Raw genomic sequence first — 25,898 nt, 5'->3', positions numbered from 1 at the left:
GGAAATGCAATGGATGACCTAATCCTAATCCACTCTTGCCATTTTTAATTTCTACAATTCAAGGAAAATGAAAAGGATGAGCGAAATCCCCAAAACTACCAGAATTAAATATAATACTGGTAAAGATTCTTTTGCATTGTTTAAGTAAGGAACTTGTGCAAGACTTCACATCCTCTACTGGAGTATTCTGTAACTATCCTGCTGAACTCAAGTAAGTCTTCAGAGCAGCCCATGTACATATCTAAACTACTGTGCTCTCTTATCAACTCAAGTCTCAGCAGGATGTCATCCAGCTACCATGAAAAATCAGTTTTGTAGATTAAATTCTGCTAAATGGAACACAGATTTCAGTTTGGATAAGACTGCATGTATGTAGAGAAAGACATCCCAGTGCCCTGAAACAACTTCCCTTCCTGCTCCCCTTGAAACTCTCCCTGAATTCTCTACTGCAGCTGTTTTCCTATTTCAATCAAACCTCAAATTTACTGCTGTTTACCTTGTCCTTTTGGATCATTAAAAGGAGAAAGCACCTAAATTCTTTATTTTGAATATAATTTCTGGGTAATAGCTGTAAATTTTGCCATGATCCCAAGTGAAGAACTTATCTTAGCCCAAATTCAAAGAGCAGTAGGAGCCTTGACCCAGATTCAGGAAAGCACTTCATGATGGGAATAAAGGCAGCCAATGACTGATGCTCATTTACACCTTTCTTGAACCAATTTCTTTTCATTTATAACTTGGGACCTTTTCTTCCTCTTGCCTCTGACCACAAACCCAACCAAGGCGCAAGAAAACAATCTCTTCATTTTCTATGTTAACAGGATACAAGAATATCTGAAGATGGCTCTGAGCCAGAAGCTACACTTGACAGCTGTTTCAGACCAAGGCATAGCTCTCACATTTTCGATGTCTAGTGTTGACAGGGATTACTTAAAAACAACTGTACCAGAAGAAATTGTTCTGCAGGCTATCCCTCAGCAGGGTTTTCATGAACACAGTAGTTGTCAGAGCAAGTGCTAATTTGTATTTCAAAACAATGATTCCAGTAATTACAGAAAAGTCTTTATAATAATTAACAAATCCAGAACACTTCTTTGTATCTTAAGACCAGTGGTGGAAAGGTAAATTTGGCTTTCTGAGCATATAAATATTGCATCCATCATAACTTGAGGATAACTAACTAGTGTATTTTATGAAGCTAGAAGCTTTTCACATCCATTTTCAGCATTTCCTCATTCAAAACAGATAAAGTTTAAAAGCCAATTATTGAGCAGAAGGAGGGAAGGAGGATTTTGTGGTTGTTGTTTTATAGTCTATGCACTTTACTCCCAATGAAAGAAGACTAACTTCTACCACAGCCACTGCAAGCTAATTTTGACTAATTTGTGGGCAAACCAGTAACAGAGTTCACATGCCAAAAATTGTCCCTGAAGGGATTTAAATACAGCTGACATACTTCACAGAAAAACAGGAAATGGTCTGGTAGTTACTTAACACCTATCAGAACTATTCTTTGGTCTCAAACTGGTCACATGAAAACATCCCTCATAGGCCTAAAAGATAAAATAACATACCATCCTAAATTTTAAGTTATTTCTGTACCATTAATACCAGATTCAAAAAACTATTTATGTCTGGGGAACAGTCAGGAGAAAAGTCTGACAAACATGCCAATGTTCCTAGAGGTAATATGGTTGGTTTAATATTTCCTCTGCTGTTGCTGTTTATCAGCAGGACACCCGTAAAGGGACACAGAGGATGAAAATGGCTTTGTGCTTAATGACTGCTCAGATTCACAATAATTAGGTGCTGCTTGGGCCAGGCAGAAGTCAGCCCCTGAGGAGTGCCAGTGGTATTGCTTGACACAAACCCAGTGCAGAGCAAAGCAGCCGTCCAGACGCCGGCTCTGCCAGCAGCAGGGACCAGACAGGTGCACTTGAGAGTGTAACTGGATATAACAAACTGATCCCAGCACCAGGAGCTGGGGAAGCCTCCCTTCCAGGCTCCCCCAGGACTGCCCTGTGCCTGCAGGCATGGAGGTGACATGGTGTGCATGTGCAGGTGGAGAAGGGACAGCACTGGGTAAATCCCCCCCCTCCTCAGAGGAAAGGACAGCAAAGTGAACACAAAGGGCACCAGAGACTCAACACCAAACATTTGTACTGGACAGATTTCAGCTCAGTGTGGCAAAGAGAAGCCCGTTCATAGCCCTAAAAATTAACTTTCAAACTCTCCCTCTTTCAGGCTGAAAGGGACCATGATAAACTTTAATCTTAATATGCAATGACCTAAGACCTAAAGGTTCAAAGTTGATTCCTCAACAGATAAACAATTTTCACCTAAAACTGCAAGGCATGATAAGGAGAGAGGGAGAAAAAAAATTCAGTTGCTTGAATTAGTAAGATAAATTTTTGTCACAATTCTAGATCCAAAACCAATTCTAGTTTTGCTGCACTGTGGGCCAAGAAACAGGGCTGTGGGGAATGCAGATAATTTAACACCAGGTAATTTCAGTGCTAGTTGTCTTGACCGACACCCTTCTACCTGCCTAATTATAAATTTATGAAGGGATCGTTAATCCAATGTAACAAAACCAACTTCAACCCGGCTTCCTGAGCACTCCTTACCATTTTCACCTACAAGGGAGCATTGGGTGCCTGCCTGTGTGGAGGGGTCAGGAGCAGGGCACTGCCCGGCCCCTCAGCCACAATGGTGGGGGCACCTGAGGGGAAGTGGGCAACAGAGGGGCAAAACACAAATTCAGAGAGAAGTGAGCAAAAAGAAAGATACAAACAGCTCTTCTAGCACCTGGGTCAGGGAAGGAAGAAGAGAGGAGGTGCTGGGTTTGCCCTGCAGCCATGAGGAGCAGATCACCATGAGCACTTTCTAATAGATACAGTAAATGGAAGAGAAGTGAAATAAAGGCTTTGCCATACTGCAGTGTAAAAACATGCAGCCATCACAATATGCAAGCAGGGTTTCTGAAAGAAAGCCCAGCCTTTTGGTGTCTTTATTGACCTTAGCATTAGCTTTGATTTAGAAAATAAGGTCAGTGGGCAGGCACTTCTGTTTCATTTACATTAGGCTCATCAAACATCACACCACCACCAAAATCCCCACTCTTTTCTCTCTTTAGAAATAGCCATTCATTCAATATTATCTATTGCTGCTGTGGGCCAGGCTTCCAAAACCAAAGACATCCACTAAAATGAAGCCAAGTGAGTGAAATCTAAAACATTTAATTACTTCCTATCTGGACCCCCACCATCAAATTCCACTTGGCTTCAACCTGTTTATGGAAAGCTGTGCCTCCAGCATCCCATCTGCAATGCAAGAATAACTCCAGAAACCAAATTAAGCGTGGCCATGCCTTCCTGAAAAAGAAACTGATCAGGAACAAGGAGCATTTGGAGTTAAATTTCACCACTATGAAAGAGCTTTTCTGAACTAAAAATAATAAATATTTTTTTAGCATTCCAACATCCTCCTCCAGTTTTTTTATCCACAATTCAATTTCCAATACCAAAATATATTCATAAATGATACAGATTTTAATTCACAAAAACTCTAAAGAATTTTGATTGCAATCCTTCAGAAATAATGAAATTAGAGAACATATAAGAAAACCCAGGTGAATGACTGTCTTAAATGTAGAAGTGTATTTTAAAATTGTGAAAATCCCATTTTACCTGAATGAACAGCAGATCAGCAGCCATTACTATATAAATTCTTATTTAATAACACTTATTTTTCACATTTAAGCACTTCATTTTTATATTGGACCATGCTTTGTTCTCACACAGCTATCCATCTATCTGTACATGCCCAAAGGATTTCTAAATAAAAACTATTAAAAAAATCAATTTCTTCAACTGTTTCACTTAGAAAGTGGTTACACATAACAGCAAAGCTATCTGTCTTCTGTTAGAGCAGCTAGAAAACAGCAATTTATCTTGAAAACAATTAAAAAATGTTCCATTTAGTTAACAACCCTTGCATGATACTGCAGTCATATTTGACAGATATGCAGAGTGACTTGTAAATATTATGAATTAGGCAATGACTCAGTACTTATTAAACCCTGAAGTTCTATGTAAGTCTAGTGAATTAACTGCCTTTTGCATGCAGACAAGAGCTAGGATAAATTTCATCCAAAAAACCACATATCACTTCTTCTCTACCACAGGGCAATTGACATTTCCATTATTTTTCACAAACTTCGTATCTTCAGCATTTAAAATAATCAAATCTCATAGGTGCTCCTTAAAACAATATTTTGTTTATAAAACATCAATATGGACATTGCTACAATTGCATGAGATCAACAGTGAAGACAGCACAGAAGAAAGGCTGCAATTTGCCCTTACCTCAGGAGAAGCCAAAAATGAGGTAAATACCCCAGACAGCTCTTTGATCACAGCAAAGCATGATCAGGAAGGTTTTGTTTTTGTTTTTAAGAACAGAAATTTTCAACTTGAAGGATTCTTTTCAGTACAAACTTTATTGTTTCCCCACAAATAGAAATCAGTTTGGAAGTTCACAATAGTTACCAACATTGAATTCATCTGCATACATCAGAACATGACACAGGCCATCCTCTAAAAGATCTGCCAAGACTTTTGAACCATTTCAGATTCCTTTTGGAATTTGTCCTGTTCCATTTCTCATATATTCACCAGAAATGGGCTCATAGGTAGAAAAAAAAAACCCAAACCACATAACCAAAAAATAGATAGTTTAAATACCTTCCCTCAGGATGGTAAGCATGGGTGAGTTTGTAGCTTAGATCCTTCTCACAGAACTAAGGAGGCAGCAACAATGCACAACATTTCTTATAAACCTCTGATTAAAAGGAGACTTTGGTGCAGGTTAAAATAAATTAACCAGCTCTGATGCACAATACAGGCCCAGTCCTTCCATTTTCATCTTGTTTAACTCCCCCATGGACATGGGGTCCAGAGGCCATGACCTGGCCTCCCACTGTTTTCTCTGAGCATCACTCACTGGTACCTCCACAATTCCCTGGTTCTAAAGATCCTTTGTGCCTCCAAGGCTATCCACAGAGAAGGGTAAGACAGAGATACAGGTTAAATTCTTGAGGTATTTTAGGCTTTCAATATTACACATTATATTTTACATAAATTCTCCAAATCCCATCATATACTACAGTTCAGAGACTAAAGAAGTCTCACAGCTCCTGAGAAGCACTTACAACTGCCACCCACATTCTGCAGCTAAAGAACAGAGATAGTAACTATCAGGAATATGATTAGAATCAAACACGGGCGCTGATACTGCCACAAAACACTGCAGAAATAAAACATAAGGCTTTGCTGATTCCTTTCCATATTAAATAACCTTGATATGGAAAAAACTCACCCCTCAAAACTCAAAGACCACCATTGTCCTGTAGACAATTTCCTATTACCATGCAAATCTACTGTCTGACTGGATGGAAGTACTGCCTTTTCCAGGTTCCAGCCAACTTTTAAGAAAGCCAGAAAATATGATCAGAAAAATCATATTCATTGCCCCACAAAACCTGCCTTGAGTTTCCCTTCCTACATCTGCTACATGATTTGCATCATTCTGCACAAATCAGCCAAGTCCAGTCACCTTTTTGCCACCTTTATAATTACACCACAACCATCTGTATCTCCCCAGGGACAGCACTACCTCCCCACTGAATACAGACAGACTGCCAGGAACTTCAGGGATAGAGCATCCAACACCAGCATTAAGGCTCTGTCTTTTTTTAATGTGCTTAAAAGAAAGTTTTCACCCAAACAGATCTCAAATCTAGTGCAAGGTGTGGGATGTACTAGCTTCCAAGCTTAGGGTCTGAAAAAGACAACAGTAATGACTCATTAGGGGCAAAGAAAACTTCTAGTAAGACACAGTGCTGATGAAGAGTGACATGGGAACATTATTCAAAGCATAACCTGTATCCTGTTTGTTTCCTTTTTTCAAAGAGCATGGAGGTAGGGATTAAGGATTTGGATATTATTGAAGGTATTCTCTGTTACTTCTGTTGAAGGCTCTCTTTTTCTATTCTGCACTCTGTGAATTTGAGCAAGTGTACCAGGGTTAGAACTGCATCTACTAAGACAGAGAAAAAGAGCTCAAAATGCCCACATCTCTGTCTAAAGGAAAGATTTTCCTATGCCACATAGGAAGCACAATGACAGTGGTGCACCTTTAAATATATGATTAACTGAAAAGCAGCTGGCCTCGTTTTTGTTCTGTAGGAGTTAGATTTTAAAAGAGGAAAGAACAAAAAGCAAAACTTTGGATTTCGGGAAGACAATTGGCGTTATGCTGCTTCTTAATTTAACATTTGGAAAAGTATGCTCCTACTACAAAGCCAACCACAGGAGAAAGAAAACACAGAGCTCTTTTCCCAAAAATGGTGAAGAAGAAGCAATACAGAATGTCCTTTATCTCAGAGCCTGGATGCTGTGGTCTAGCCACAAGCAACTGGAACTGAAACACTGCCTTCTTCCCTACTGGCTGAGGTACATCTAAACACTGGAACACGGTGCAGCTGTAAATTCCCTGCAATAACCCAAATGAACAAGAAAAATAAATACTTGCAGCTATGGCTTTAGAGTCACCTTTGGGTGTTCAAGCTACAACAGATCAACCCCAAACCTTAGATGAGGCAAACTGACAGGTGCACTGTGCAAAAACTGAACTGTGCTCCCTTAAAGGCTCCATGAGAAAGCACATGCCAGAAAGCCTCTAATTCAGGCAGGCAGGATCCCTCTCTGGATGCCTTTAGATACATTTACACACTCTCACTGAATCTACAGGAATCCTGAACATGTGCTCCAAAGCACTGTTACTTCTTTAACACACAGCCCATCTTATTTTAAGCACAGCACGCCCCCTCCTTCGCTTTCTACAAACCATAGTGACACTGAGACGAAGCCAAATGCAACTTGTCACCACTTCTTTTACACAGATTTTTCCCTTTCCACATCTACCAGTAGCTCCATCACACCTCATTGTAATTCAGAAAAATTCTACTCATCTCTTCCAAAACACAAGTTGCCTTCCAAAACAGCATCAGCTATGTTCAGATCAACCAGAGCTGCAACAATAAATGAAGGAAATATACATGCTGTGTAATGTGGAGTTAACAGAACATTCTGTTAAAAAGGGAATTAAAAGACAATTCATTGGAATGAAACTGGCACTGGACAAAGATGTGTCACAGAAAAGAAAAACCAAAACAACAATAATGGGCTTAGACATCAATGCTGAAGGAGATTTAAGTTTGGGCTGGTGACAAACTGGAGGACACAGCCAAATGATGAGTCTGCAACTCTTCCAATATTCAGATAAGATAGATTCAGGTGGTTCCTGAAAATAGTACATCTAATTCATTGTGCAACAAGACTTATGAATTCTCACAAAACCTGTTAAATGGATTCTGTGGCAAGATCCTAAATACACTGTCTTTCAAAATAACCCTTGAAAAGCAGTGATCTTATGGCCTGTATGAGAACAGGAACTGGCACCTGATAATTTAAGGGAAAATAAGGCATCCGATCTTAGCTGGTAATTTTAGAAATCCATATATGAACTTAATAGGGCACACAGCATTACATAGAGCTTTAGAGTTTAAAACAGAGCTCCAACTGACTTCAGTGACAGCTGAGAGTTCTCAGTATCTCTTCATATCAAACCACAGGAAGTCAACAAACTGATCCATATGGTGATGAATGCACAATACTGGTTACATACAAAATATGTGGTTAATATCCAGCATTATATGAAAAAAACCCTCTATAGCAGCCAGCAAGAGAAGAAAATTCTCCACAGCATCATTCAATTCCCTTGTAAAAAAACCCAAACATTTTCCTTTCCAGCAAACCACAAATTCATCCACTAAGTAACTGCTTACTTTGACAGCTTAGTCCCCAACAAAATATGAATTAGTTTCCAAAGCCCTACTGTCCTATGGGGTATGCAAAACAGGTCACAAGGGGAAAAGAGGCAGGGAAAACATCACCATGCTACAGCTATTTTGGGTAAAACTATAAATGATACTCACATATCCTTTGTTTCAGACTAGGAGAAATTCTCTGAGTTTTCAAGCAAACCCAGAACTGAGGCTCAAGCATTATACAGCCAAATTACTTTATAGATACACAAAGAGCATAATGTAAATTTCTTCATAACACCAATGCTGCCATTCCCTGCTACGTTCTTACAGCATTAAAATCTGGTGTTGCACTTCTGGGAAAAAGATAAATAAAAATCTCCTGTCCACTCAACACAGCACAGTTACACAATACATCTTCTTCACTTCTTAAGTCAGTTTTGCTGCAGACAAACTTCACCCAACAATCAGTTCACTCCCTGCAGGCGTGCAGATGTCAAACTGGGGAGCTGCACCATAAATCCTTATCACTGAAATAGCACAAAAAATGCTCAACATCCAGTGAGTGTGGAAGGATTGGAAACCTCAGCAGATACAAAATATCAAAGCAGAACACAGTCATTACTTAGGTCTTGCATTACCAAATAACCAGTAGGACTGGCTTCTGATCTTAACAGAGATGCCTGAGATCAAGACATTCACTGGGCATGGATGGCACAAACTCCTCAAATTCAGGAGAAACAGTATCCCAGGCTAAACAGCTCACAGATAATCCCTGTACACTGAATGTACAGCAGACCTGGAATAATTCTGAGAATTAGATAAGCAAGATTTGGTCCTACCTGTCCTATCATCAAGTTGAAACCACTCAAAAGCAAGATACGTATCTCAAGGGAGCTGAGGCTTTAGGGTTCATGGTTAGTTCAGGACAAAATGCTAAGTTTTAAGGATGAGTCAGAACTCCCAGCAAACATGGGAAGGCAGCTCTGAAGCACCATTTATTTATTCTGTGACTGTGCAGGAGCTAAGCAGAGGCCAGTGCCCTCAACACGACCAGAAGGTCAGTGCTCCATGGAACCACTGCAATGCCAACACAGCAACATCTCTCTTCATGGTAAAGTTTCCTTCCTGAAGCTACAAGGCTTGAAAGAAAAAGGAAAGAGAAATAATCATATTGACTTTTCTCGTGTTTGTCTTTCTCCCAACATTGTAAGCAACATTTGAACAAATAACAGTGCATTACTTCAAGTTTCGAATCGTAACTACTCTCCTCAGATAATAAATTCCAAAATTATACACCCTCTGCAGTTAACGAAATTGCAAGAAAGAAACATGCCTCTTATTCTCCAGTGCAATCATCTGCAGTAATATTTTTGAGGAATTAAACCAACCCACAGGAAAATCATTACCATGCTTGGTGCAGAAAAGTACCTTAAAACAAAGATGTTGACTGTGTTAACAAAACCATGGAGATTTTTGTGTGTGGCCATTCAGTCACAGTCACCAGTTAAAGGCACAAGCAAGAGGGGAAAAACATTCCAAGGGATGAGTAAAGGAATTACTCCCCATTTAATCTGCAGCTCACCTACTACAGTACTGAGCTCACAAAATGGAAGTGACTTACTACACTAACCTACATAAAATAAAGCTTCCTCTGTTACATGGAATTGAGAAGAAAAGGGGGAAAATACTCAAGAACCTCCGGGAGAACATTAAATTCTTCTTAGCTGTTTGGGATTTAACTCAAGAAATTACCAAGTAACTTGCTTTATATTCTTCCTTAATACAGTTCAGAGAAGCAGAGACATTCATCAGCAGAATCATACAATGAATAAAAACATTCAGCAGGAGGTGGGCTAACTACATTATTTACAAGCAGGAAAACCACAAATGAGCTATTGCAGCTTTCCAGAACAAATACTGATGTAGGATCTGGTTCTGCACTAGCTTGCACTTCATTCAGATGCCACTGTTCCACACAAATAAAGAAAACAAAACAAATCTGAAAACCCACTACTGTTCTTTGATTTTATACAGGTGTGAATGACTGCCCATTATTTCAGATGTCGTATGGTCAGGATGAAGTCTAATATTTTGTTAGTAATTTTTTTCAAGACAGTTCTCTTTAAGCAATCAATGAATTCATTAAAAGTTACTCTTTTCTATCCATGTGCTAATGAAGCCAAGACTGGACTAAAACCCCAAATTCCACTGCCCACAGACTAGTAAGAAAACACTCATTTTAGTAATCCTACCACGTCAGAGCACCAATTCATTGGTGACCTTCCACACCTGTAAAAGAAACCAGACAGGTTTCTAAAGTCCTGCTGTGCCATATCAAGAATAAGAACCCTAAATCACTGTCATTTCAGGAATATTAAATGTGCAACAGCAGGGCAGAGAAACAGTTATTCCTTCCCCTCATCCAAAAGTATGCACAAGAGCTGGCTGTGGCAGAAGGCCATGGAAGGCAAACTCCAACCCCTGCCATACTTCCTCTGAAGAACTCTGACAGACTCAATGCCAACTCCAATTCCACTATTCCTGGTATATCATAAATAGCTACCTTGGGACACCTCAAGAACTTTTGCCATCTGAACCTGGCAGAGCAAAAAGATGGATTACAGCAATTTGTACAGAATGTTTCTGCTCAAATGAAACACAAAGTAAATGCAGATTATAATGAGGCAGCAAAATTACTCAGAAATATCCTTATTAAACAAACTGCCCCATAAATAACTTTTGATGCAAAGCATTAGGTACTATAAATTACACTGTGCCTCGGTAATAGTTGCTATCTGCAAAGCAATAGCTCATGAATAGTTCCTGAATTTTTCTTTTGCAGTACTATAGAAAAAAAGAAAAATTCCATATTCCTCTGGTATGTCATGACTAAGTTGCTGTAAAAACAGACTGACTACTAACCAACCTCTGGGCACCCTACAGAATGTGCTCAGAAGTTCTTAAGCAGTAAACACCAAAACAAAGTTACTGAAAAATGCAGAGTATCCATTCTTAATGGAAAGGTGACTTTCACTTAGCACACTTGCTTTGAAATCAGTTCCTGACAGGGCAGTTCAGAGTGCCACTGGAAACAGGCAGGAAGCAGATACTCAGAAGCACCAGGCAGAGAAAAAGGAGGGGTAGGAAGAGGGAATTTCCTGATCCACAGAAGTGACAGTATTATGAAACTGCCTACCTATACTGTTATTTGTCACCTTAATTGATGATTAAGTGGAAGGTTTTAAGAGAACTTCCCACAACCTTCAATTAGAACTTTTCTGAGCAATCCCTATGCAGATACAGCTTTCCAGGAGGTAATTCCCAGCATTAGTTGGAGGTAATAATCAAAGAGTTTCTGGCTATCTCTGTTGACATAATATTTGACTTCCTGAAAGCATACTAAGTTTTATAGGTTAAGTTTCCAGTTCAGCAATGACCTGAATTTTGCAGCCTGACAGTTACTTGCTCCAACACCACAACCATCAGTATTCCTCAAAGTCCACTCAAGGTAAACTCTAACACACAGCAGGAGACACTGCAAACCTGTGTCATAAATAGGAAATATGAGACAAGATTTAAATGTATGCATTTCAATTTCTGTAAGGCAGTAAGACACTCCAGGAAAACTGCTCTGAAATGCCAGTGGCACGCCTACCATGAGCATATCACACGCATATCATCATCTGCAGGAAAGATTTTGAAAAGGTGAGGTACAAACAAACTACCATATGAGTTACAAGAAGATTAATTTTTATGGAGGTCCAAGTTCAACACACATAAACAGTTGCTCAAAACACAATTCTGGCAAGCATCCACCTGACCACTGCAGTAAAGAGCACTTCCCTTCTGAGAAATAACACAATAGCTGCTGCTTCAAGCTGTACAATGCTGAAGGCACAGGAGAGGGAGGAAAGAGGACATCACAGCAGCAAGATCACAGAAATAAGATTAGAAAGGGTACCCAAACAGTGTGCTGGAAGTTTAAGCAAATAAATAAAGCCCTTAAACACACAGAAGTTACAAGCCACCCACACCTTCAGGAATTTCCACAACAAACATTTCAGAAAACTTTGAAGAAAAACAAATTAAATTGGAAGGAACACAAACATAAACCTGGATCCTAGAAACTGCCTTTCCACTGAATTTTTAAATCGCCTTCACAAATCACAGCTGTGCCTCCATTTCTTTGCAGAGATATTTCATATGCTAATGACCACATACTCTTCTCATACAGGTTTTCAAGGCAATTTATGCAAGTACCCAATATTACTGTAAATTATTTTCTCACCAGGAAAGTAACTGAAAGGAAAAAAAGTATATTTACAAGCCTCACAACCAGGAAATATACACACATTTTAAAACTATACTATAAAAAATGAAGCAAAATAATGAAAATGTTCTCTCTTGACATCTATTTAACCAGTTAATAGCCTCAAATAGTTTGGCTTTCTTTAGAAGCTCAGCAGCAAATATGAACTGCTTTAGTATCATGAGGGCATCAGTGAATTAACATCATGTTTATCTCCATTAACTGAGAGCAGAATTAGACTTAGAAATGCCTTTTTCTTCCTATCAGACATGACAATTTTGGCTCACAGCTATTAAAGTCAATGCCTCCCATGTGATGAATCCATTCACCACATTCCAACATTCAGATGTCTCAACTTTCTCAGATCTTGACACATCACCTGGGAAATGGCCTTTCAGTGGAGAGGCTGCTTTTCTCTCAAAAAGAAAAAAAGTAGCAGGGAAAATAGCACCTCTAGGTCTTTTAAGGGCCTGGCACAGAAAAATATGGTATGAGACAGACATTAAGGCAAAGAGAGAGAAGAGATTCTGGGCTTATTTGTCAAGGCTTATGCTTAAATTTAGAGTCTGAAAATGTCACCAAGCAGCACATTTATATACTTCAAATATTCCTGTCTGATGGGAATACTCTGAGAGGGGACATCAGAAGTAGCAGTGCAGCTTTTCTGCACTGTGTTTTACAAACACACAACAAGACCCCAAGCCCCTGTGCTAAGTTATAATGCTTAATTCAAACGTGCAGTTTGACCCTGCTTCTCTTGAAGGTAATGAAAATTCTGCCACAATCTTTTAGGAGGGTGTGGGTGGTGCAGGGTTGTGTTATTAAAAACAATTATCAGCATACCAAGAAGAAATCCTTGTAGCTTTGCCAAAATTACTTAATTTACCATCTTCCATCTCCTGTAAATTTCCTCTGACGCTTCCCATGGGAAATGGATTTGTACCCCTGATGCTGGAACCATGCTAGGAAAGATCTTTGCACCCTGTCACTGTAAGACTCCACATGGTAGGGACAGGGAACACAGAGAGCTGGAGAAGGTGGGTCTGAAAGAAACTGAAAATCTAAACTAAGAGCAGGAACAAATGATAGCCTGATGTTAGCAGGAGTGCCATGCAAATCTAGCAGTCAAAGTTTTCTTTACTGCTATAACAATCAGTGGGATAACAACTACTCAAGAAAATACTTCCCCCAAACACGTGAACTAATTTGATCCAACCTCATCTGACTCTGATGTGTTAGAGAAAATTGTTTCCTTAAACTGGAAAGGGGAAAAAAAAAAAAGGAAATCCCTAAAGATAGAAATTCTCTCTGAAGTGAAAGAAACAAGACAAGAAACTTCCTTTTAGTGGCAGAATTACATATTCTTAATACCTAGGTTTTAAAGTGTAAAATTTCATTTTGCTGATCATGACCTGCCATCAGTAAGAATTATCAATAAACATTCTATTTCCTAATTAAGGTAGATGGAGGAAAAAAAAAGTCACAAGGTCACATGGAATAAAATTGTTCAAGTTGTGAATAATCATAAGACACTTTGATGTGAACAAAAGATTTTAGTGTCACAAATTCAGCCTGGTTAAGAGCTGAATGCATTGAGGCTTTAGAACAAATCAATGGCCAGCAGCATATGAGGTGGAAACTTTTGTAATTATAACTATGATCATACACATGGTTAAATACATTTACTGACAACATGAACTACATGACCAAGACAAAGCAAAAACTCTTTAGAGAGGTTTGTTTCCTTATCAAGGAAACTTAATATTGAAATTAAAGCAAATCTTTAAGTATTAATATCAAAGATATTAAGATTTCTATCTTAATAGATAGAAATATCTATATTTCTATCAAGATTTTACTGGATGAGAGTCCCTGCTATTGGTAGTGCCCAAGGACCACAAAGTGAATGTAATATTGTCAGTAAGTAACAGAATTTCCATTAAATGATCTTAGCTTTGGAGAACAAGAATGTAAAATATTCAAGACTAGAAGAGCAAGACAACAAATCATCAGCTCCTTGCTCTGGCTGCACACTTTTTCCTCCCCCAGAAAGTTTAAGCAGTAGGCTACTGCTGATAAGATCAGATGACATCTCTGCTAAATCAGCCAGGAAGAGACTTTTCAGGCATCACCATGAGCTCCTGCAGCTTATACTCAGCAGGGTAACTGCACAAATACTGAAGTACCTAGGAAGCTGCACCACCAAAAGCAACTGGTTACCAGATGACCTTCTCCGAAGTCACTGTTACTCAAGGATAAAATTAACCAAAAAATAACAAGTTAATGAAATAATTCACGCTAGCTGAGGTAATACACACTGTATACCATTTTCTCTTGGTAATTTTATCTCTAAATAATGTTTGCATTTTCAGTTTGTGGGTTATCAGCAATGGAGATATTAAGTCATCCCTTATTTTCAGAAAAACCAGTAACATATAAGGGCATAAACAGTACATATTCTTAGCCAGCCTGCTTATATCCAGAAAAACCCACTTGAATAATGTAATTTCAAAAATTAAATTATGACTTTTATAAAGACACAGAAATTTAGAAGGACATATTTTGTTACCCAGAAGTGGCTGCTAGCAGTGAAGGTGAAAATAGTCAATACTGGAGGTGGAGTGACACTACAGCAAAATGATAATGGTCTTCTCTGCAAATTTCTGTTTGCATAGGAAGCAGCTTCTATAATTTCCTCTAACATACCAGTTCAGTGAGAAAACAAGTCTCTTTTGTGTCAGTCCCTATCAAAATTATAAAAAGGATCTTTTTTAAATAATCACAAAATAGTACATCATGTGTTTTCTACAAGTTGGGGGAAATAGAAGGAAACTCTCCCAAGTGTGTTAACATAAGAATCCTTGTCTTTCAGTTACAAAGTATACAACGAAAACAGTGTCAAGACACTGAGTGATACCATGCCAAATACCACAGAACACACAAGACCAACACTTGCTTTTTTCAAGGAATTACCACCACCAAAATCAGTTATTTTGAAGATCCCTCTTCATGGTTTGTTGTCATCATATTGCTGTTACCCTATTTCTAGAGTCCCAGAAGGTGGTTTTCTCACAAGCAGCTCTTCACAGCAGTGTTGTTCCTGCTTCTTCATCAGGGCTCCTCCAAGGCTCTCCCTGACCAGCCAACCCACCCTCTTTTACCCCAGTTATCTTCACTAGCCACAGCTGCCACCCAATTAAGGACAGCACAGCTGCAGCCCATTTAGAACAACTAGGATTGGGGCAAGGCCACTTATACAATACATAGATTTTACTAGGACTCCTCCTATAATGGTTAAAGACCTTCTCATTGCAAGAAGAAAAGTTTTGGAAACTGTTATGGAAAAAAATGAGGCTCACTGAATTTCTACATCAAATAGCTACCAGAAGAAGCTGGTAGCCTCAAAATTTGTTTCAAAACTGTAGCTCCCTTGTATGCAAGAGGGAATCTGAGAGGCAACCAGGAGTTGAGGTAGGTGGAGCCACAGAAGTCTAGGCTGTCCCAATCCTAGCCTCTTTCTTTTATAAAAACACTTCCAGAAATTCACAGAACCACACTGACAGATTTCAACGTGCTCTTGCAGCTTGCTTGTTAACTGGATTGTGCCCCTCAGCCCACACAAGCCCCAGCAAAACAAAGTTCAGTGGATTTAGCCAGCCTTAGGACACCTCCGAGTCAGCCCCCACCCAAGATAAAACCAGTGAGTTGCAATCAAAATGTGACTTCTATTTCCTCCTCCTCCTCTTGTTACTATGTGTCCTGCAAAACAGTCAGACAACACAGGGCTTTATTGACAAAAGGCAGCGTGGTAAAGGTGAAAGAACTTTAATGAGCACCAACAGGAAATACCTTGGGACTGTGGTGTCCCCACAGCAAAAGTGACATTTTCTTAAACCACAGGGCAGACAAAAGTAATTGCAACCCTTCCTATCACTTCTTTATTTTAGTTTCAGGTATTAAAATGACAAATCCATACTCCCACTAAAGTTTCATCCTTTTTAGACTACAGGATTAAAACAGATCCCAAGTTCTTACTCACAGCCAGAACAAACAGCCCAAGGCTCCAGCTCTACAAAAGCTAACAAGGCAAAATGATTAATGATAGTAAATCAATTGATCTAGTAAGAAATGTACAGGGTGTTTATGGGAAAACACTGTATAGATGCACCTGTGGGTAAGGCCTGTGTGTATTTGTTCACTTTTTGCTACCATTCTCCACACACAATCTCTATATTATGGATTTGCCCAAGAAAATCATGAAGTCTTGGGAATGATTAGGGAAAAAACAAAGAAAAAAATACCAATCCAAATCCAGAAACCAAGATTCTGGCCATGGGAAGATCAGACTGACACACTGATATCCACACCATACTAGAAACAAAAACTCAGATTTAGAAGGGATGAAAAGCAACAGCATGGAAACAAGGAGGAAATGCACGAGGCCTCAGTTGGGAAGGTAAATTGCTTTGGGATAACACTGCCCATGGAAATCTCAGAGAAAGGAAAGGAGGAAAGACTCAGAAATGGAGACCTGTGAGCCCTCAAACTCTGAGACTGAAAGGAAATTAAACAGAAGACCAACAAAGCATTGCTGTTCTAATCCCACAACATTTCAAGGAAATGTAATTATTTTTATTAACACCTACAAATGCTTTTTCCTCTCCCACTTAGAATGGCACACTAAACCCACATTTACTTCTACAAAAAATTACTGTAAATTTCCACTAAATTGCTGAACAAAATATATCTTTTCCCCTCAAAATGGCACAGAAAAATACCACAGTTCATAACATCTACAAGGCCCCTATGACAAGCTTGTCAAAAAGTTGCCAAGAGAAGGGTGCACTAAGAAGCTGATCCCTAAGAATAAAAGAAATCTGCAATATTGTGTAACAAAACTAATTTAAATACAAACTGGAAGTCTGGATATGGATAAGGAAGAATTATGAAACACAAAGTCATAGGAGTCTGGATATACCTCATGTGGATTTTATCCATGGTGACCGCTAGTAAACCAAATTAGGCTGTATTACTAGAAATAAAGCAAACTGACCTGTCTGAATAGAAGATTTTTGCACTTCTTCTTAAGCCTAATGTCATGTTTAAACTATTTGAAATAAAAATCTTGTCGTTAACAAAAGATTGCACATGACTGACCTAAATCACTTGCATTTTTTGAAGATTTTGGTCCACATTAGAGGCATTCCCAAGCTTAATGAGGAATTTAGAAAAATAATGTGTTGAGGTAAGTTAGACCAGAGCAGAACAAAATATTCCAGTTGTTCAGCCAGAAAAAGAAAATCAAATTAAACAAGTACAAATGCTTATGGAAGGAATGCCTGCTTTGCCAAAAGATAAAACTTAAAGAGTCAAGAAACTGGCCTTTTCTTTCAATCCTGCCTCAGCTATCCACTGTAGGTTTTTTTATTCAGGCTTTACAGCTTGGCAGCAGGATCTAATTGCTTCTGGAAGTTTTCTGCAGAAATGGAGATTGTAAATTTTTACAGGATAAAAGCAATTAGAGATGCTAAGAATAGGTTAATATTTTTCAAAGACACATCCAGGATAATTCATTACAGTTCACTTTCAGAAAATAATATGGTGAGAACGATTTCCAGGATAGCAGCCTACACTCACTTTGTATCTCAAAATCCTGTATTTGCAATTTATTCATAAGAAAATTTCAAAACACCACTGGTCTCTCCAGCCACAGGTATGACTCATAGTGAAATTACTGTTATTTGCTGCTGCTATTCAGGATTCAAACTGATCTATGGGTGTAAGGTAGAGCTTCAAAAAGAAAGGCAGCTTCCACCCATCTTTGTAAAAAAAAAGAATATATATTCTGAGAATTCTAAGAATTGAACCATATTGGACCAATTAAGCTCATTGCTTTTGGAGCACAATATCCACACTTGAGTCAACTGTGATATAATAGTATAGTGCAGGTTATACAAAAAATAGATCAGTAAATCCAGGAGAGAAGGGCCAAAAGACAAGGAAGGAGTTTAATCAGGTACATGCACAGCCTCAAATCCTGCACAGAGGTTAAAAATTCAAACACACCTTCAGCAGTACATTTTACAGTTATGATCATACCATAAAAAAACCCTTACTGGATTAACCCTTAAACATGAGATGTCCTAGTAACAGGGAATTTATTGTGTTGTCATGAGGTTTATAATGCCCACTGAGCAGACTAACTCATATAATTGTATTTCTCCATTTGTCCCCATTAGACCAAAGCATGCCAGGAATTTCTGTACAGAATAAAGGCATTTCTAAAATTCCTGGAAACTAAAGTATTAGTTAGCTTTCTATCTAAGCAAGCCATGCTCCTTTGCAACAAACAGGACATTACTGACAGAAGTCAGTCAACCTGAAGACAAATATGCCCCAAAATAGCAGCCTTGGAGTACTTCCAAACTTCCCCTGCCCAGCAGAATAAAAAGAGCCAAAAAAGAACACCCTTTAAACTTATTTCTACTTAAAATTAAGGGTTTTGATTAAAAAACACTTTGTGTAATGGAAATGTGCAAAGAAACAAACATGTTACAACGGATTAATGCCTCACTCTACTGGAAACTAATAAAAATCAAGTAGAATTAACTGGATGGTCTCACAGCTCATTTGATCACATCCCAACTGTTGATAAACTTCCAGTAATTAGTTTACTGTGTTCAAGGAAAGAATCAAAACTGAAATAAATGTGAGAAAAAAACCCCACAATTTAAAAGGTTTAGACCTTAAACACAGAGCTATCTCACGCTAAAGCCTGCATGGGCAACCATTTTTCTACATATTTTCCCACAAATACTGTTTCCCTCTTTTTCAAGTAGTTTGGTGTAGAACTGTAATTAGTTTGCTGTGTTCAAGGAAAGAATCAAAACTGAAATAAATGTGAGAAAAAAAACTATCACAATTGAAAAGGTTTAGACCTTAAACACAGAGCTATCTCACACTAAAGCCTGCATGGGCAACCGTTCTTCTACATATTTTCCTACAAAAACTGTTTCCTTCTTTTTCAAGTAATTTGGTGTAGAACTGCATCTGTATAAAAGATGTTTACACAATATTCTGAAACAGAGATTTGAAGATTGTTTTCTGTTTGAGAGCACTGAAGAAACAACTTCTTTCACCCTAATCAATAAAAAGCATTTAATGTTGGCTGCAGCTGTGTAACAGAAACAACAGATTACATCAAATAAGCAGTAAAGTGTTATTGAAAACAATGTCAGAAATTTATATGTCAAGAATGCCACAATGTCTCCTGCATTGATGGAGCCCCATCAGTTCATATGGCTCAGCTGCAAGCAATGAAACAACTCACATCTAAAATCAGGAATATGCCTAAGCACATTAAGTGGCCTTGACAAGCTCCTCCTTTCCCAGAAAGAACTGAATAACTGGTTTTGCTTGTGTCAGACCAGGAGGTATTCCCATTTTTATGACTAGACTAAAAAGAAGTTGATAACTTTTAGAATGTAATTAGGGGGGGAAAAAAGTATTTCTAATGCGTTAGATAGTACTAAGGTTGGAAAGTACTGAGCACCAAAGTCTACTTTAAAAAAAACCAAAACAACAAAACTTAAAAAGTTGATTGTTAAGTCCTTTACTGTCTGCTAAGAATAGGACCTAAATGAATGATTGTTTTTTAACAGCTGTTTTAAAAACAAAATATAAGCAACTCATTGCTGAAAATGGCTGTGATTTTGTTCAGGACCTATATAGAGATAAGTAGCAAAGAAAAGGTGCAGAAGCCTAGAGACAAAATTTTATTTTCTTTTGTAACTAATATGTAAAAACAAACCTAGCTCAAAAAGGGGATTACCATTTTTTTTAAAGAAAAACCATGAGAGAGATCATCAGGAGGACAACACAGACAGCCTCTCCACAACTCCGTCTTGAAAAACTGGTTGTATGGTGATAAAACCATTTCCAATATCCAGAACAGATGCTGCACAACTGAGTAACACAAGTATGAGACCAAGGATGACAGCCTAGTGTATGACCATATCAGCACTGCAAAAACACCATGCATTTCAGTTCTACTAGAGATGAAATGAGAACAATTTAATCCATCTTCCAAAGCTTTCTTTGGTGGGAAAAAAAAAACCAAACAGAACAAGAACAAAGTGAACAAAACCAATCAAACAAAAATTTTACTAGAGGACAGTTTACATTTTTCCAACAAGAGCACAGATTTAATCAAGCCACTGACTCACCATGGTATTGGTGGTGCCCTCCATCTTCCCTCACTTTCATCACCACACATTTTGAGGTTTATTCTATTATTCTTTCAATGCATCCTAAAGAACATTGTTCTAGTTTCTTTTTAAAAGCAATTCAGACTGGAGCCATTGGAAGGAAAGAAAGTTTTCCCAGAACCAAAACATCTCCAAAAGGTTCTTTTTATCACTACAGTTCTCTTTCAAGTTCACCTTATCAGCCTTCATTACCTCCCTCACACTCTTGCGTCAGCGTGGCAACTCACACACAAGTAGAAAAGAAAAAGCAAAGTGCTTGGAATTCTCAACAGCTTTTTCTGGTAAGCTCCAGTTGCTATAATTAGACAAGCCCTTTTCTAAATCACAAATACAACTATCAATAGAGATAAAAATGAAAACTAGCATCAAATACATAGAATAAGCCGAATCTGAACGTTCCAGTTTCTTCCTGTTATCTCAAAATGTGCCCTGATTTAACCCTCAGAACTCAAATATATTGGCTTTTTCCATGGCTCTGTTAGCATAAAGGACACCTATGTCATATAAACAACAAAATCAAATCATCTCACAAGTCACAACATTAACACTGTATAAGAATAGGGAATACAATTATGTTTTCACTTAAAGCCAAAGATAGGGTTTTAAAAGTAAAGCAGCTTCTGAATCACAAAATAATTAACCTGACACTTCTAACCAGTCTAATCTAATTTCAAGCAACAAAAAAGGCTGAAATTCTACAAAAACTTAAAACTCAACTTCACACTGTAGAGACCTTACTTTCTCCACTTACTGTGTTAAACCTGCAGTATCAAACCAAAATATGAACAATTAGTTCAGATCTCAATTCTTTTACCTGGATTCATTTTCTAAATAAGTTATTCATTTTTTAAACAAGTTCATAAAGTAGCCCTAAAAGATCTAAGTACTAGAACATGAAGCTTCTTAGTTCCCCTAAATATAGCAGCAGTCACATGGCTGTCATTAAGACATTAGCTTTTCCGTGGTAGAATACCTCCTAAACCTTTCCCCCAAAAAAGTCAGATTGTGGTTCAGTTTTACATGAAACACAGCAGATAACATCTCAGACCCAGAACACTCTGTATAAAAACACATATCCACAAATGCAACCTCAACTCAAACCCTCCACAAAACCAAAGACTAACACCTCAAAACTACATTGCTGAAAAGCAAGAAAAAATTATTTACTGCTCAACAGGAGTCTGTGATCACTGAACAGCTGTTTATTAGCCTTTTCTTAAAATTACCAGACTATAAATAAACCTCATTTACTTCTAGAAAGAATAATTTATTTTTAAAAAAAAAGGCAGTTAAGATGACAATCAGTTCTCAGGAGTAAATTTGTACTCTGCACTTTGTACACACACACACAGCTCCCAGTTCATACCAGTTCCAATACATTCCCATTGCACTCTCCATTATAACCAAGCCAATCTGTGGATATTTGGCAGAAACCCACAAAATGACAACATCCACCAACAGATACACCAGGCCCCAAGTTTTATTTCACTAATGGGAAAAATAAATTAATACACACTATTTTATATGGTACATTCAAATCCAAGAGCACTTCACACACAGCAACTTTCTGAACTCCCTGGTGTAAAACCTGTGCTACTTTTCCTGCTGTTCAAATAGAGAAGCTAAAAAAAACTGAGCTGAAAGCACTTCAACACTGAGTCCTTCAGAGAGGTGCGGGCAGAGTCCACGATTTCTGGCTGCCAGCCTTCCACTTCTGCCACTACTCAGCACATCTCTGACTTTAAAACCACATACAACCTCTCTCTAATCAACCACTTGCCTTGTTCCTCCTTCTGGGGAGAGAGATAGGAGAGGTCAGGGTTATATCAAAGCACAGGTACCCTCAGTAACTCCACTGCACCAGAGGAGGGTACCTGACCTCTCCAAGAGCTTGATTTTGCCAACTCCCTGATCCCAAGAGGAATGCCAGAGAGCGCCAGCTTCACTAGGAGGGCTGGCCCTCAGAGGAGACACCGCTGGAGGTGTTTGCAGAATAAAGACATCATTCACACAGACACTTCCACCAGCAGGTACCAGCCACAGCTGGCTCTTCCATGTCACCTCACAAACCCTCCTGGAAAGCTCCCAGGGCTGGGCAGCAGAGCTGGGAGCACACAGAGAACCACAGCAACTCAGCCCTGGAAATGGGAGCAACTGGTTTTCTCTGAAGCCTAAGAGTCCTGCTAAGGCACAGCTGGAGCATGAGAGTGGAAAAATAGCAGGAAAAATAGGCCAGCAAGAAACCTTATTCCAGTGCAGCCTTTCCAAAACAGTGTATTATTTCCATCAGCAGATGGGAAAGCTTATTACAGAAATCTTCAGGTACTGTCAGAGCCTTGCAATGATGCATTTACCCATTAAACAACCACCACTGAATGCACCAGCACCCAACACAATGGGTCCTAAACACACTGTTGCTCTGATCATCTAGATATGGTTAACTTGGTTGTTATTGTTATTGTTTACAGGGTATCAGCTGGCTGGATCCACTGCAGACTGCACTAAGTTCCTGCATAAAAAATACCCTTGGAGCCATCATATTTTCCCACTCTGTCACAGCTTCTGTATGCCAGTGACAGTTTTAGAGGGAAGATTCTTCAGAAGTACTTTTAATTACTATTTCCTCCTTAGCTAGAATGCATTAATTATAGCCTGTTCCTCCAGATAATAAGAAAACAAAAACCAGTGCAATATGAACACTACAAGAAACTTAATTACTGAGTCAGATGTCCTTTAGATGTCAGTATGACTACAGAGAGGAACAGGAAAATAAAACACACACATATCAGCCTCAAGTTGTTAGATCAGTTATCAAAACAATGTCTTTCCTCAGCAACTTCATTTTGAAGAGCTCAACCACCTAATTAATCAAATGCCTGTTACATGCTTCAAAAATATGCTTTTTTAAATAAAGAAAGTCTGCTGATGTATTTATTACAAAGCAAATGTGGCAAATGGTTCTGTATGCAAATACAGAAGTGCAGCATGACTTTGAAGTTTGAAGGTCAGATACAGTAACCATTCTCATCAAGGTTCTTATGTCAGACTGCATCTTCTGGTTTACATCTAAGTTTAGGAGGAGGAAGAAAGAGAATTAAAAAGAAAAGAAAAAATAGAGTCAACCAGTTCTGTGACAGCTTAAGAAGAACTGGCACAATATCATTCACCTGCTTTCCTTTAAAATCTGCTAATACCCTATCTCCCACAAAATGAAAAGCCTGCCAGGGACACACAGATTTTCATTCTGCTTTTCAGCTTTGATTTTCCTGATGAAAAAAAACAATCTACTTAAGTCAGCAACAATTTTATATTAAAGAAGAGAATGTCATCTTCTCCATCTTCACAGATGTTTCAAACCCTTATCATTTCAGAAAGCTGAAGGATTTTCTTGTTGATCAACATGTTTTATTTTAAAGCAGCATAGATTCAACTGCAGAAGCAAATCAGTGGATTGTGCATTGATATTTTTGCAGGCATCAGAGAATTTATCCCTCACCATTCCTTATTGCCAGCAACTTCAGGACACAAAACTCAAGAGCTGGGCCTGAAGGCAAGCAAATATGCTAGGAACACAAAAGTCTGATCCATGTCAAAAAAGAAAAATAAAAAACAAGAAGCATGTTTTACATGCATACCTCAAAGACAAAAAACCAGTACAGATTTCTTTTTAGCACCACCACCACCACATTTAAATACAGTGAAACTGACAACACTTCCCAGTAAAACACTGAGTTATAAACAATCCCCTCTCACACATAAATAACAGAGACATTATACAAAGCAGACAGGAACACGGACGGATGTACACAAAATAAACACATTGAAACTTACCCCACTCCAGATACTCAAGGATGTTCTTCTCTCTTCTCAGAGGGGAGTTATTACATTCATCATAAAGGCAGATGAGTATATCCAGCAAGGTTTCCACACTGAAGCATTGCCCATTAGTCTGTGTTGGCCCATCCAAAATAAACTGCTCCAACTGCTTCAAACGCACTTCTCCAGACATGGTTGTTTCAGTTTGCATTGGGGTTTCTTTTTTAATGATTATTATTACTTTGTCAGAAAAACAACAACAACAAAAAAAAAACTTTTGAGGGTTTTGTTGTTTAAAAAGAAGTCAACAGTATTTTTAACAAGTGTCAAACTGTGACGGTCCTTAATTGCCAGCCCACCTCGGGGTTCCCAGCCTGAAACTAACCAACACCTTGGAGTTTCAGACACACACACACAGTGTGGATATCTGTGTATTCATGACATTTAAGAGAAGAAAATAGTTATCCTAAAAAAAAAAATTAATAGGCTTAGTAAGAAGTGGGGCAAAACCAGCATTCCTGATGCTTAAACAATAATAATTGCACTCAAATTCAACCGAGACTGCCTGACACCAATTTCACCGTGCGTGCATAGGCACACGCAGTTATATATTTAAGGTCTTCTCCTTCATTCCCAATGCAGATCATGCAGCGCGATCCTGCGAGGAGCCCCGCCGCAGCACCACGGGCTAACAGCCCCTCCGGTTCCGCTTCCCAGGACGGACGGGAAGGGAAAAACAGACGTATTTACGTATTTATATAAGCGAAAGGCAGCAGAAACGAGGGCGCACACCGGCGGGCAGGCAGGGAGGGATGAGGGGCCGCGCAGCCCCGCCGCCCCCCGCCGCCTCCCCCGGCCCCGGCAGCGCCTCCGCGGCCACCGCGGGGTGGGGCGCAGCCCCCCCTCCTCAGGGCGCAGCCACGTCCTGCCCCGGGCAGCCTTTCCCTTCCTCCTCCTCCTCCTCCTTACCGAGTCTCCTTTTAAGGCTTTTCAGTGATTCAAAAAAACTAAAGTCTTCATTGTCGCCCCCTTCTCCTCCGCTGCGCCAAGGGGCGGCGGGCGGGACGCGCGCCCCGACACACCGGCACAAGCGCTCCGAGCCCTGTCAAATCCTTCCCATGGCTGCGGCGGCGGCGGCGGCTGCTGGTGCTGCGGAGACGGCGCCCTCCTCCTCCTCCTCCTCCACCCGGTGCGCGTCCTGAGGCGGAGGAAAAGCGCCGGCGTCTCCGCTCCGGCCGCACGCTGCGGGCCGGGAGGCCCTGACGACGGCGGCGGCGGCGGTGGCTTCACTCCGGGCAGCTCGATGGTGTCCCGGCTTCGCCCCCCCGGGCAAAGGGCATCCTCGGGCGGTGCGTGTGCGGGGTGTGTGTGTGTGCGTGCGCGGGGCGGCGGGGAGGGGTAGCGGCGGCGCCCTCCCTCTCCGGCTCGCTCCCTCCCTCTCCCTCCGCTTCCGCGCCCTCCTCTCCCCCGCCGCTCCCTCCTTCCTTCCCTCCCTCTTTCCTTCCTTCCCTCCCTCCTTCCCTCCCGCGGTCACACGCGGCAACCGCCGCCGCCGAACGCGCTGCAGCCCAACATGGCGGCCGCGGCGGGGGGGAGCCGCCGCCGAGCGCCGCCG

General features: G+C 39.7%; 1 protein-coding gene across 4 annotated transcripts in view; it reads right to left on the bottom strand.

Annotated features, from left to right (window-relative positions):
• CDC42BPA (CDC42 binding protein kinase alpha) overlaps positions 1–25,664 on the bottom strand; it is a 181,998-nt gene extending 156,334 nt beyond the window's left edge. For 3 of the 4 annotated variants that reach the window (XM_058801005.1, XM_058801008.1, XM_058801009.1), the window contains exons 1-2: positions 25,253–25,664; positions 24,299–24,523 (exon numbers count right to left, since the gene is read on the bottom strand). In XM_058801005.1, the coding sequence (XP_058656988.1) occupies positions 24,299–24,494 (196 nt within the window). In that variant the 5' untranslated portion in view covers positions 24,495–24,523; positions 25,253–25,664. Of the gene's footprint in view, positions 1–24,298; positions 25,093–25,252 lie in introns of those variants that run through there. The other variant, XM_058801007.1, reaches the window with a different exon arrangement.
• Between the last annotated feature and the right edge of the window lie 234 nt (positions 25,665–25,898).

This window comes from Ammospiza caudacuta, chromosome 3 (assembly GCF_027887145.1).
Source record: "Ammospiza caudacuta isolate bAmmCau1 chromosome 3, bAmmCau1.pri, whole genome shotgun sequence".
In the NCBI taxonomy this organism is placed as follows: domain Eukaryota; kingdom Metazoa; phylum Chordata; class Aves; order Passeriformes; family Passerellidae; genus Ammospiza; species Ammospiza caudacuta.
Note: the sequence above shows the minus strand (reverse complement) of the source record. Positions and strands in the feature narration are given on the sequence as shown.